Raw genomic sequence first — 15306 nt, forward strand, 5'->3', positions numbered from 1 at the left:
AAAAACAAAATATATACAGTTATACTGAGTTACTTGTATTTTTTAAAAATATTTTTTAGTTGTTGATGGACTTTTATTTTCACTTATTTGTATGTGGTGCTGAGAATCAAACCAAGTGCATCATGCATGCTAGGCAAGCGCATTACCACTGAGCAACAACCCCAACCCCGAGTTACTTGTATATTTTGCATTTCATTCTTTTTTATTATCATATTAACATATGATAAAAAATAAAAAATACGGAAATATTTACATTAATCAGATAACTATTACTGCGAATAATCCGATAGAATAAGCTTTATTTTAAAGCATCAGTGTTTATAATTTAGATGCTGAATTTTACATTTGTCTCTGTAAATTTGTTGATGAATCCTTAAAAATTCTGACAACTGTTTTGAGATGGTAATCTTCCAATAAATCCAACAATAGGCCTTTGCATGTATCAACCAGTAGGTGGAGCAGACAACATAATTTATTACCCAAGAACAAGGGCAAAGGAATGAAAGTCAGTTGATTTGGAATAAAACAAATCTGCAAATGAGATTTTCTTCAAAGGAAATATGTCCTATATATGTTAGATTTAGTTTGACTGGTTACTGAATCAAAATAAATAACTTTATTAAATAATCAATCTTTGCAGAAAGATAAATTAAATTTATAAATGGAGGCAATGCTTGCATTTTAGTTTACTCAAATCAACTAAAATTAGCTTTCCTTTCAAAAAACTTTTGCAGGGACAAAGATTTTTTGATGTGTTCATTTAATAAGGACTCTAAACCCAATCCTGTTTTACAGGTGATGGGGTGCATAACAAATAGTATTTTCTGGGAAATATAATTGACTAATCCTATTATGGCTGTAGCAACAAATTAACCTTATTACTACTAGTAAATGGTGATTGATTATTTATGCAAATAAGTTACCATGTTCAGCTTTCTGATTGAAATAAACATATACAAAAGGTGCTTTAATATGACTTGAACTTTTTAATTAATAAAACCCTGAGGGGTCTATTAATTCACTCATTACAATATTAGTTATTTACTCGTGTAATTCCTATTAGCACAAACATATTTGCTTGAATAAAGATGAGATCATTAATACCAGTAAAAATTAGTAATATCTTTTGAAACTATTTAAAGACATACAATGAATTTATATTAAAATAGGCTAAAAGCTGACTTTAAAAAAGAAAGCTGACTTTGCTATCAGTATATGAATATATCAGTATATCAGCAGAATCATTTTAAAATCATTAATGCACTAAATAACACATGGTTTCATTTACTATCTATATCTGAATTCACAAACATAATTTTGGCTTATAAAATTCCTTAGCTTTTTAAAAATATTATTTGCCTGAATTAATGTTTTATTTATACGCATTTAAGGTAAACTATATCATAATTATGAAAATTCAATGTAGAAATTAGTATTCCACAAATTATATTAATAATACCATTCCAAAAATTATTGAAACTTCCAATAAAAATAGTGTTTCTTTCTGCAAAAGTTGTTAGATTTATTCCATTTAAGCAGGTCAACAAAACTTTTCCTACCCTGACAGACTTATAAAAATTATTCACACTTGAATATTATTTGATAAATTTTCAAATATCTGTACATATTGAAAGTCAAACACAAGGTTTTAAAATACCATTTGCTTTTATTTTTTATTTAAGTGTATCTAATATAATTTGAAGTCAAAACTATTGAAACAAGGAATGAAGTTGATCTAAACAAGAAATATTTTTAAATCCACAGTTAAATTCCTATATAATTGCCAAGTCATTCTGAGAAAATGAATAACAAAAATTACGTTAAGTGCATTATGTCTTTCACTCTCAAGTCTAGTTTAGGGAAAGAATTCAAAGTTTTTGATTAAAACAGAACAAAATAGTCAATTCCATCAGCAAAATCACTAATATAAATGGTGGTTAATTTCAGTGAGACTGCTTATATAAGATATAATGGAAAATTAGCAATTTCCTTGTATTTAAAGAAGTTGTTTGACATTAGATTGAAATTAGGCTGAATACTCCTTGTGAATAATGATTGTATGTATATATGTATATATACTAAAGTCCTAGTACAGTATCAACACATGGTAGGTACTCAAAAATATGTCTTTTGGAGTAATCAGCTGATTAGGTTGAAATTCATATCCACCATATTAAAATACTAAGGTATTGCATACATTTTTTTAGATGGAGAGAGTATGTGATTTTGACTTGAAAGAGTTTTCTAAGGCGATGAAAAAGTACTGATTTAAAGCCAAGGAAAGCAAATCTGGAGGGACATAAGGAATAAAACATTTGACTTTCCAGTATCTTTCAGTCAATACAACTAATCCCTGGAAAAATGAACAAATGAGACACTAAGGTGATCTGCTATTTAACTTTATCACCAAAAATAAAATATAAAAATAAAACTCAAGATATAATCCATGTTTGTATAAATATGTAAAAATAGACTCTATTGTCATTTATAAGTGAAAAGAACAACAATAAAATATACATAATAAAAATTATCTTGCTTCCTTCTCATATCAGGACAAAGGGGAAAGCTGTTACAGTGAATGTGCCTTACCTTTTTATTTAACTAAATAATGGCTGTACAGTTTTCTAATAAATAAATAAATAAACATGTAAGTAAATAAATAAGAATAAAAGCCTTGTGGGGGGGGACATCTCCTTAGGTTCAAATGGTTGTCCTTCTATCACTCCAGTTTCTGTGGTCAAAAATTAATCTCACCATTGTATACCAGCTTTCCAGAGTCAAACTAAAATCTCTGATATTTTTATAATATTTCTCTCCTAGGGAGGTGATTTGAGGCCATAATTTCCCCAATAATACCCTACAGTCTGTGAAATCATGTTTAAAATGAGATGGGGTGGGAGGGGGCACCAATACAAAGACGCCAGTAGAAAGATCTCTAATTTTCATTAATAACCAAAAGAAAAAAAGAAATTTTTTAAAAAATGGTGTTTTCAATTGGTACAACAAATAGAAGAAAATGAAAGTATTGAACCTTAGCTTATCCTTGACCAGCTAAATTCCAGTAATATGATCGTGATCATTTACTGAATGCCCACAAAGAGCCTGGCACTCTTTTAAATATATTACATTTAATCCTCATAAAATTCTTTCAAGGTGGGTTTCATTATCCCATATGTGTAGAACAAAACAGAGGCTCAGAAAACTCAAGGTAATCTAATATCTCACTCTAAGTGGGAGAGCTGAGAGGCCAATTCAGCTGTCTGATTATAATGTCCAGGCTCTTTCCTTTGTAACATACTGCCTCAAAAATAATGATTTTATTAGATGCCAGTGAAGTCTGGAGACAAGGGATAACCGAACTGCAGTTTCTATACATTGGTATTACCAGTAACCTGCATACCATATAAGCAAGGAGAAAAACTGAATGCAGCATAGACAACTTGTGTTTGTTGATGCACATATACCTAAAACACAATAGCAATGTTATTTGAAAATTCATTGAGGTCCATGAGTCAAGTCTTCTGGATATACTTGAAAAAATATTTATGAAATTGGACACTCAATTTTAAAACTGAAATCAATCTTATTAAAAAGATAATGCAAATAAAATCTCTATTGTGGTACAAGGCACATGGTAAGCACCCCATAGATACTTGCCATTATTTTTATTAGTAAAATAATCAAATTCTAATGGGCTTTCTAAAGTTCAGTTTATTTTATTTATTTATTTACTTACTTATATATCTACTTATTTAATGGTGCTGGAGATCAAACCAAAGGCCTCATGCATGCTAGGCAAGCATTCTACCACTGAGCTACACTCTCAACCCCTTAAGGACTTTTAAAATCATTCCACTATACACTCAATATTTCAAAACCTTGCATTGTATAGAATGAACAAATATTTGCATTAAATCTGATTTCTCCATTTTCTCATTGCTTTCTCCACTAACCATCACAAGAATAAACAATTAGAATTCAGATTAAGAAATATACAAATATACGAAAGGGCTTGGAGTTACCAAAATTAACAACTATATCTGAAGGAATACATTATTATCAAGTTTAAAGGATCAGTAGTATTAATAACCCTCTAACTTAGTCAAAGTTGAAATTATTGATAGTTGGTAGTAATAGCTAATAGCAAAAACATTTTGGTACAAAGAATTTATGATTTGGATTCCTCTATACACAGTAGATCATATCAATCATACAAATACAATTTTTACATTGTTAGAGATTTTATAATAAAAAGTGAAAATATTTGCTTTTTAACTTTAAAATTATATTTAACTTATTGCCTAATTTGAGTCAAAAGACCTTGGTTTGAGTACAAGATCTATTACTACAAGTTTCATATCTGTAAATCAGCTACATAATAGCTCTGAGTTCATTTCCTTAGCTGTTAAATGAAGATAATTCAACTATATAAATCCAAGTAAATACAGGCATCATTATTAGCATTTAGACTACCAAGTAGGGCTAGAGATGCAGAAGATCCAGGTTACAAATACACAGGGCCAGTATTTACTGTTGTTGCATTTGGATACTTCTAATTATGGCATTCAGCCCTGATCTCACCCTCCACCCCTGGGACTTGACTTGCCCACCCCTGAAGATATCTGAATATGTGAATCTGGCTAGAACTAAGACACTGGAGGAGTCAAAGGTTTATAAGAAAAAATAAAACTCAGAAACCGCTAGGTTTCTGATTAGAGCTCAAGTTACAAAACATATTCAACCCCAAATGCATGCATTTTTTAAATCATTTTTCTCTTGGAGCAGAATATTCTACATGCAATGTATTCTTTCTTAGCAACCATGACAAAATTTGAGGTAATTTAGCTAGTATAGGAGATATATTTCTAAGTATTTCAGATACCACATTTATTTTTCCATGTGAAGATGTAATTGCTGAAACAAATTTGTTAAAAGCATCACCTGAAAACTTCCAACAAGATTTAGAAAGGGGGAGAATAGTTTCAATCTCAACATTTGCTCAATTAAAAGAGAAAACATAAAAGCCATCTCAGTTTAATAACTTGTTAGTTCTTGATCAATTCACAACACAACAATAAGCCGCTGGGAATGAGTTTTGAACGTGAGGTTATGCCCTTCGTGTTGTGTTATCACTGTGGCAGATCACACTGCTGACTTGGACTTTTCTGCCAGCTTCGCAGCGCCTGCCTCTATGAAGCAGCTGTCACAGGCGAGTCATGGTGCCTGCGTACACCTACACAGAAGCACGAAATTGAACTCGAAGTAGTGTCTTTGTGATATCTTTTCAACAAGTCATGTCCCATTCAGCCTGCTAGTTTATCTCTGTCAGGCTAGGAGCCCAAGTGGCTTACGGGAGCTGTCAGGGACAGGTAGACCAACCTGCTTTGTGCTGAGGAGGTAATGCATCTTTCGGGCTTGATAATCTCTTTGCTTCTCTTCCTTTTCGAGGTTAGCCTTCTTCTCTTCTCTTTCTTTCATTTCTGCAAACTCCTCCAGTGCCTCCCTGCATCAAAAGTGTCTGCAGTTATTTATGATACTATCTGTTAATATTTTAATTCTTTCACTGATGATAATCAAGTTTTTTGAGGGGCAACCATTATCCACATCAAAATCAGCAGTGTGTCTGACCTGCATATTCTATGTGAATCTTTGCAATCTTTAGAAAGCACTAAAAAGATTAATTAAATTTTAAAATTCAAATTCCTATATGTCATAATTAAATAGACAAGAAAATACTCAAATATACCAAGAAAGCATTTGAGATAGTGATGTCCTTTAAATTTTGGTATTATACTTAGAAATCTCAAATTATTCATTTTATACACTACCTACGGGGCCAATTTAAAAAGTGTGACAGGTTTTATACATATGTTTAATTTACTGTAACTTTACTTCAGTTGACGGTTTAAATAATATCAATAAGATTACATATATTATTGTGCAATTAAGAGATTGACATTTTATTTAATTATATAGGAAATTAGAATAAAAGATTAGTAAGTTGAAATCTTTCTAAAGTATGACAAATTCAATTAAAATGTTGAGAATTTTCATCATTTATGTGTTTATCTAGAAATCTAAAAAGTATAAGCTTTTAAATATGCTATATGAAAAAACATCTGCTAAAAGAATGTGATATCAAATATGGAAAAAAAATTGTATTCTCATAGGACACTCAATTACTCATGTCAATGTAATATTTATAAATTGTACTTTTTTGAAAAAATAGATATATAACTGTGTTTCTGGTGCCATCAGCAAAATTTTAAACAAATCATCTTTTTCTCAAATATACCAGGGAAAAATAGGGGAAAAAACACTTCAAAAACAAAAGAATTCTCCTTTAATTTCTAGAAATATTGTGTTGCAATTTTCTGCTAAAGGATACTAATGTAATACTTCATACAAGGTTACTTATGAAACACTCTGACGTTTAAAAATCACCATGCTCTGCTATTGCAGCAGAGCAATTTTTTCAACATAAGATTAAATTGCAAAATAAATGAATTACTTGGAGTAGCATGGACCCCATTTTGCCACCCTTCTCTTGAAAATTGCTTATTAATATGAAAAAAGGAGTCAGAAAATAACCTGTTTTACTTTATGCATAGTATTTTGGGGGCTTCTGCACCCACAGAGCTGGACTAGCTGCACATTTAGATTGTGTTGGCAAGCTGGTACAATGACCTCTCTGACCTGCATCTCAAGGCTATTATTAATCGCTAAGTAACCTGGTAAAGCCAAACAAATTTGTTTCCATTGAAAGGATCTCTATCTGTGTCTGAGAATTTGTTCTGTACCAAACAAACCTCGTTAACTGTGTCCATTTTTGACAAAGAACCAGGAGTTAGAGGGATTGGTGACCTTTCTTTGTCCTTAAGGTACAAATTTCAAGACAGTTACATATGAATAAATGAGAATTTTTAACCAGGAAAAACAACAGTCATATGTTACACTAAAAAGTGAATATATTATTAATTGCAGTCTTCACTTTTAATATTCTCCAAAAATAAATATTTCTTCTATAATTCCTCTTAGAAGACTTAAAGATAATTTAGAGTAACAAGTAAACTGCTACCATTAAGATAATTACTCAGAAATGTATGTATACAATGTACTATTGCTCCAAGGATAAGTACAGTAATTTTCTTAGCAATCATAAAAATAGAAAAATACATCTACAAAGAAGCTTCTTTTTGATAAATGATTTAATAAACATGAAGTGATGTTACATACAAAATAAAATTAAAAACTTAAATGGTTCAGGCACAAGTAAGTACTTGTGTATAAAGTCAAAACTGTAAGTTATTTGAAGTGGTGAAAACAGTCTATCTTCAGGATATAGAAATGTGAAATGCAAAGTGTATTTAGGGGAAGGTTGCATGACTAGGAAAACTAAAACTGGGCAATATGAAAAATAAGTCAATTTTTAGTATATAAAGAAAACTCACAGGAATCCCAGAGGAACTGGGATTTATTTCTTAAAATTTTTTTCTTAAAAATAAATTCAAGAAACATAACAGAGTAGTAGAAAAACTAATCTTGCACATCTCAATGCACAAATTAATTCACACAATTATTGGAAAAAACAAATTCCTAGATTTCTAATTAATTCGTTATAATACCTGAGAGTGTGTGGATATATTGAACAATACAATTACATTAATGCCAAATATTCCTTGTTAAATGACAAAATATAAAAAGCAGAAGAAATTACTTCTCCTTAAAATACATGTTTTTGTTACAATAGCAGGGATAAAGATATAGCTCACTATATAGGATATAATAAAAAATATGATCCTGTGAATCTGAAGATTTATTTAAAATATAGTACTTAGTGGGTTGTTTACAATAATTTTTTCATTTAATTATATTTTTTCACTTGTAGCCTCAAAATATTTGTGATACACACAAGGTATTGTGATATGTGTGTGTGCATATATATATGCTAGCTATCCTATTTTATAATATGAAAATATATAAAAGACTAAATAACATACTCCCAAAACAAATTGGTTAATGGCAGAGTGAAATTAAAATCCTTAGATTTGAGGATTTTCTAATACTAGATCAGGCTTTAGCCATAACCCTGATATAAGAAATCTTATGCAGATGATATTTTTATCGAATTAGCCATGTATATTTTCTTTTATCTTATGATTTTATTTTCTATTATATTATAAAACCCATAAAAGTTCCAAAACTTTCTGCATCATTTTCATATCTCTAAAGCAATTCATGATATAAATTTATGTTGTTTTTTTGGTAGCGGGGAAATGAATCCCAATTCATGCTATACATGTTAAGCACACATTTTATCACTGAGCTACACTGCTACAGCACTTGTGAGTTAGTTTTAAAATAAAGATAACAAATGTAATTTTTGCAAAGCTCCACATTTGAAAATATTTTGCTAATGATATTCATAGTGATGAAAATATTTGCATATTCAAATAATGATAACAACAACAAAAATAACAATAGCCACTGGGAGGCAATATAGTGGAGTAGTTAACAGCATAAACTGTGAAGTGGCTCGTGATTAAAAATTCTGGTGTGCTACTTGCTAACTGTTTAACTTCTGAATTCAGTAATCTCACCTGCAAAATGCAGATATGTTAGCATTACTATCATCCTCACCAAGTTTTTGTGAGGATCAAATCAGCAAACGTATGTAAAGTACTCAGAGCAGTCACCAGTTCCTAATAAAATGCTATAAAAGTGTTAGCTATTTCTTGAACATTTACTATGAACTACATACTAGACTACTTGCTGCATCTCCTATAAGTCTTTTATCCTTTCTCTAACTTTCTTGATGGTCTCCTCCTTTCTCCCTCCTTATTAGTGTGCACTTTGTGGATAAATTCTATAATGCTTAGTATGGAATCTGGCTTTCTAAAAGGCAGGTGAGATGAGATAAAGCTTGACCAGTGCAAAAGCAGAGTCAGAAGAGATCCACACAAATAAATTTCCCTTTATTCTATCCTCCACATAATACTCTGAGTGGTTTCACCTTGCAGACCTGTCAAAAACATGTGTGACTCAAGATAACACACATATCTACCAGGCCGTGTTGCATCACTATGGGATCTATGTGAAGCAGTGGCCAGGAGAGCAGCTCACCACAACATTTGGCTTGCTACAGGAAAAAAGCACCCAGCTTCCCAAATTCCAGTTTTGTCACTCTCTTCCCAGAGCCTGCACCTGATAACTAAGGATTGAGAGAGTATACATGGGCCCAGAAACTTTCTCTCAAATTGAGACCACTCTTAAGGGTCATCCAGATCCCAGAGCTTCTTGAAATTGGCTGGTACCACTGATGAAGTTCAATATCCTCTGCCCCTCATCCATTCTTCTCCCAACAAGTGATATTCCCTAAAATGTTCCTCAGTAAACCTCATGCTCAGAGTCTGTTTCCATCTATGACACTTCATATACCCTCTTTTTCTTATCCTCATTGCATTTTTGGTCCCAAAAGTCCAAGATCAAGAAAGCAATTCTTGTATCTGTTCTTGTGATGGCCAAATCTCTTTCTGTGAAGGTTCCATGGGCATTACTTAATTACCTCCTAAAATACCCAACTCCAAATCCCATCACTTGTGAACTGAGGCTTCAATATGTGGACTAAATGCTGTGTCAATCAAAATTCATATATTGAAGTTGCTTTCTCTTCCTCTGTCCTCTGAAGGTATAATGAGAAGTCATCTGCAAACAAAGAAAAGTTCCCTCACCAGACATTAAATCTGCTGACCCCTTGATCTTGGACTCCCCACTCTACAAAATGCAAGAAATTTCTATTGTTTAAGTCATCCATTCTCTGCCTTTCTGTTATTGCAGTCAAAGTCCCTCCCAAAGCACTTGGCCTAATACCTGGTAGTAGGTATTGTGGGTATTAGCATTAGTATAAAAATTATTGCTAACATACTTTTAAACTATTTCTCAATTTACTAGTGTACTTTATCACTTCTGATGGCTTAATTATGAAAGGAAGATGCCATATTAAGAAAAGCTTCTTTGGAAAATGGAATAAAATCAGGACTTTGGCTCTTTGCATAAGACAGTGGTTCTCAAACTGCAGCATCACCTGGGAACCACTAGAAGTTCATAGTCTCCAACAACACCAGAACAACTAAATCAGAAATTCTGGGATTAGAACTCTGAGGCAATCTCCTACTGCTAAAGTTTAAGAAGCACTTGTCTACTACAATGAAAACTATACATTGTTGAAGGATTAAGATGATTCTATTTTTTTCACTAGTGTGACATTATGAAGAAATGCAATTATATTTCAGTTAGTAATCCTACCACAGACTTCACAATATTAGCTGAAGCATTATGAAATATTACAAGAAGAAAGGGTACTTACTTACAGCACAGTAATTACATAAAAATCATAAGTTGACTGAATTAAAGAATTATTTGGAGATTGCTTTAAAAGTACAAATGCCCTAAATTTTAGAGGGAACTATCAACAATACTATATAGATTTCTCAAATGGAAGCAAAAATGCCATCATCTGCAATTCTAAGGAAATTGTTTGAACTACTCTATAATGTCCTTACTCTGTTTTGATGGCCAGTAAAAAACTCGCCATCAAAAAAACAAACAAACAAACAAACAAAAAAGTCAATGTGTGCTGATGTTACAAGACCTTCAAAGTAAAAATAGCTAAAAGCATGGGGTTTTTCTGTGTTGTTATAACTTAAAAGTACTTTAGTTTATTTATTAAATGTATTAATATTTTATCTCTAACAAATGTCCACTCTAAATACAACCATATTAATTTAAACAAATAGCTAGAAAGTAAAATAAAAGTGAGAAAGACAAATGTAAAACAAAAGTTAATGAGGCTGGGGTTGTAGCTCAGTGGTCGGCGCTTGCCTCACATGTATGAGACACTGGGTTTGATTCTCAGCACCATATATAAATGAATAAAATAAAGGTGTATCAACAACTAAAAAAAATTAAATTAAATACAAGTTAAAATGCTAACCATAAAAAATCTAATTGTGTGCTTTTTCTGTGTGTTTTACATACAAATATATTTGGAGAGCGATAAAATCGTTCAATATATTATCTGAAAACCTTACCAGTTTGGAAACATTTAGAAAGTCCTCTCATTTAAAAAAGCAAACAAAAACTTTTCAGTTATACTTGAAAGTCCTATTTATAATAGTACAGATAAATTTCTCTTCAAAATGCCTATGTTACTATAAAAAAATCATGTTATGATATATTCCTAAATATTTTTAGGCTATTGTGAATGGAATTGCTTTCTTGATTTCTTTCTCAGCAAATTCATTATTGGAGTATAAGAAATCTATTGATTTTCAATGTTGATTTGTATCCTACTTTGCTGAATTTGTTTATTAGTTCTAGAAGTCTTCTGGTGTAGTATTTTGGATCTTTTAATTATAAAATCATGTCAGCAGCAAACTCAGATAATTCAAAGACTTCTTTTCCTATTTATATTCCTTTAATTTCCTTCTGTTGTCTGATTGCATTAGCTAAAGTTTCAAGAACTATATTGAAGAACAGTGGTGAGAGTAGGCATTCTTGTCTTCTTTCTGATTTTAGAGGAGATGCTTTCAGTTTTTCTCTGTTTAGTGTGATTTGGGCTTGGGATTTGTCTTGGGAAGAAATCTAACTAAGGAGCTAAAAAAAAACTCTAGAGTGAAAATTAAGAATACTGAAGAGAGATCTTAGAAAATGGAAAGACCCATGCTTTCGGATAGGCAGAACAAGTATCGTCAAAATGGCTATTTTACCAAAAGAAATATACAGATTCAGTGAAATGCCCATCAAAATATCAATAACATTCTTCACAGAGCTAAAAAAGAAAATTCTAGAATTTGTATGGAAGAATGAAAAACCAAGAATAGCCAAAGCAATGCTGAACAATAAGATTGGTGCTGGTGGCATCTCAAAAACCTGATCTCAAATTATACTACAGAGCTACAATACCAAAACAGCACTGTATTGGCATAACGCATGAAAACCAGTGGAATAGAATAGAAGAAACAGAGAAAAATCCATAAAGATACAGTCATCTGATCCTTGACTAAGGTGCCAAAAATTATACACGGAGAAAAGGTAGCATTTTTAACAAACAGTGCTGGGAAAACCGGATATTCTATATAGAAGAATGAAAATAGATCTTTCTTACTCCATACAAAAATAAAGCCAAAGTGGATCAAAGACTGGAAATTAGATCAGAAACATTGCAACTGCTAGAAGAAAATATAAATTAACATACCAAGATATTGGCCCAGGTACCAACTTCAATAATAAGACTCCTAAAGCTCAAGAAATAAAAACAAGAATCAATAAGCAGGATAGATTCAATTTAAAAAGCTTCTGCAAAGCAAAGGAAATAATTAGGAGCTTGAAGAGAAAGTCAGAATAGGAGAAAATCTTTGCCAGCTACTCTTTCCACAGGAGATTAATATCCATAATATATTCAGAATTGAAAAAAATTGAACACCAAAAAGCACAAATAACCCAATCGGTAAATGGGCAAAGGAACTAAATAAACATTTCTCCAAAAAAGAAATGGAAATGAGCAAGAAATATAAAAAAAAATGTTTAACATTCTTAGCAATCAGGGAAATTTAGGTTAAAACTATATTACTTTATCTCACCCCAGTTAGAATGGCAATCATCAGAAATACAAATAATAATAAATGCTGGTAAGGATGTGGAGGAAAAGATACACTTTTATATTGCTGGTGGGACTGTAAATTAGTACAAGTATTTTGGAAAAGCAATATGGAGATTCCTCAAAAAACTACAAATGGAACTAATATATGACCCAGCTATCCAACTCCTTGATACTTATCCAAAAGAACAAAAATCAGAATATTGTAGTGATACATGAATGTCAATGTTTACTGCAGCAAAATTTACAATAGCTGTTACTGAGCCGGCCTAAGTGTCCCTTCATAGATAATTAAAGAAAATATGTTATATGTACACAATGGAGTTTTATTCAACCAAAGAAGAAGGAAATTACTATGCTAAGTGAAATAAGTCAGATTCAGAAAGTTAAGGGTTGAATATGCTCACTCTTATGTGGAAGATAGAGAGAAACAAGAATTTTTTTTTTTTTTATAAAAAGTGTGGGGGATCTCATGAAAACAGAGGGAAAACAGTAGAGTGTAGAGAAAAAGGACTGATATGGAAGGAGGAGGGATGGGAAAAGGGAGGGGAAGGGGAATAAAATAGATCAAATTTGTTATGTCCGAGTGTTATGGTTTGGATTCGATATTTTCCCAAAAAGCTCGTGTGTGAGACAATGCAAGAAAGTTTAGAGAAGGGGCTGGGGATGTGGCTCAAGCGGTAGCGCGCTCCCCTGGCATGCGTTTGGCCCGGGTTCGATCCTCAGCACCACATACAAACAAAGATGTTGTGTTCGCCAAATACTAAAAAATAAATATTAAAATTCTCCCTCTCTCTCATTCTTTCTTTAAAAAAAAAAAAGAAAGTTTAGAGAAGAAATGATTGGATTATGAGAACTTTGAATCAATCAGTGAGTTGATCCCTAAGAAGAGATTAATTCAGTGGTAACTGAAGGTGGGGAGGGTGTTGCTGGAGGGGATGGGTCTTTGGGGCCGTGCCTTTGGGATATACACTTTCTATCTATCCAGCCAGGGGAGTCTCTCGGTCTCTCTGCTCTCTGATCATCATGTAAACTGCTTCCCTCCACCATACTCTTGTAGCCAGCTGTCTATGTACTGAGACCTCTGAAACTGTGAGCCCACAAATAAATTTTTCCTCCTCTGATATTGTTCTTGTCAGAGCAATCTTTTAATCATAGCAGCGAAAAAGCTGACTAAAACACCAAGTATGAATATATCACAATGAATTCCACTTCTATGTATAAATATCATGCACAATTAATAGAAGGAAGACTAATAGAGTAAAAGAAGGAGAACAAGGATAGAGAGGAGCAGGTGAAGGGAATACAACTGGGGACTAAAATGGAACAAATTATGTTATATGCATTTATGTATATTCCAGAATGAACCCTGCAATTATGCATAATATTGCACAAATTAAAAAAGAGAAATAACAGTCATCTGTTCATTGTCAGTCATTTGTTCAACAGTGACTGAGAGAAACAACAATCATTTGTTCATTGTCAAACAGTCACAAGTATGTTCTAAGATATTAAAAGAAATAAAGATGTGTCAGTTAGTCCCTTCTTTCAAGGAGATTACAAAAAGATATTGATGACAACAAATTAGACAACTTGAAGAATAACTCTATAGAAGAAAAACATTCAGTGCTTAAGTTCGGGGAGCTCTATTGTGATTAGAGGGATCAAAAAACACTTCATGGAATTGGTGGCATTGGAATTGGGAACAGAAAATAAAAAGGCTTTCACTGAACAGAGAGAGCAGGGATAGAGAGATAAGGTATTAAAATGAGGAGAGATTATGCACAAAAAAATGTGTGCTATCTTCCATAGACTTTGACCACCAACTGCAAAGATCAAAAGTTATAGTTGAAAGGTTTCCAGGCCTGGGCAAGTGAGTAATGCTAGCACATGTGTACTCTATGACTAGACATTTTGAGAATAAAATGTTACAAAGATCATAATGGTCAATGTTATAGAATTACTGTTTTAGTCATCTATTTTACTGCTATTACTAAAAGATGTGACAAGAACAATCTTAGAGGAAGAAATGTTTATTTGGGGGCTCATAGTTTCAGAGGTCTCAGTCTATAGATAGTTGTCTCCCTTCCTCGGGGCTCACGGTGAGGCAGAACAACATGACAGAAGAGTATAGTGGAGGGAAGCAGCTCACATGATGATCAGAGAGCTAAGAGAGTGAGAGACTCCACTTGCCAGATAGAAAGTATGTACCCCAAAGACACGCCTCCAATGAACCACACCCTCCAGCCATACCCTTTTCTCACCCTCAGTTACCAGTCAATTAATCCCCACCACAGGATTAATTCACCGATTGGATTAAAGCTGTCATGATCCAATCATCTCTCCTCCAAACCTTCTTGCATTGTCTCACACATGAGTTTTTTGGGGACACCTTCTATCCAAACCATAACGATTACAATACCACGACTACACTCTGATCATACAAAGGGAATGTCCAATTAATCTATTATTCTATTTATCAACTTTGCATATTTTTAAAAAACAAGACTCCAAAGATCTCTAGAGATTATTCATTAAAACCATTTTTTTCTTTTTCTGACTCTTTAGAATAAACTCAATTAAAAAAGAATTTCTGTACTATATTCTTTCTAAAAATATGTACATATTTCAGTGTAAATTTATTTTCT

The 15306-nt window shown here is 32.4% G+C and overlaps 1 protein-coding gene across 1 annotated transcript in view; it reads right to left on the minus strand.

Moving 5' to 3' along the window:
* Positions 1-15306, minus strand: part of Spata17 (spermatogenesis associated 17) — a 208551-nt gene that overhangs the window by 117464 nt on the left and 75781 nt on the right. The window contains exon 6 of the mRNA XM_076832137.1: positions 5380-5503. Coding sequence (XP_076688252.1) covers positions 5380-5503 — 124 coding nt within the window. The remainder of the gene's footprint in view (positions 1-5379; positions 5504-15306) is intronic.

Source organism: Callospermophilus lateralis, chromosome 13 (genome assembly GCF_048772815.1).
Source record: "Callospermophilus lateralis isolate mCalLat2 chromosome 13, mCalLat2.hap1, whole genome shotgun sequence".
In the NCBI taxonomy this organism is placed as follows: Eukaryota; Metazoa; Chordata; class Mammalia; order Rodentia; family Sciuridae; genus Callospermophilus; species Callospermophilus lateralis.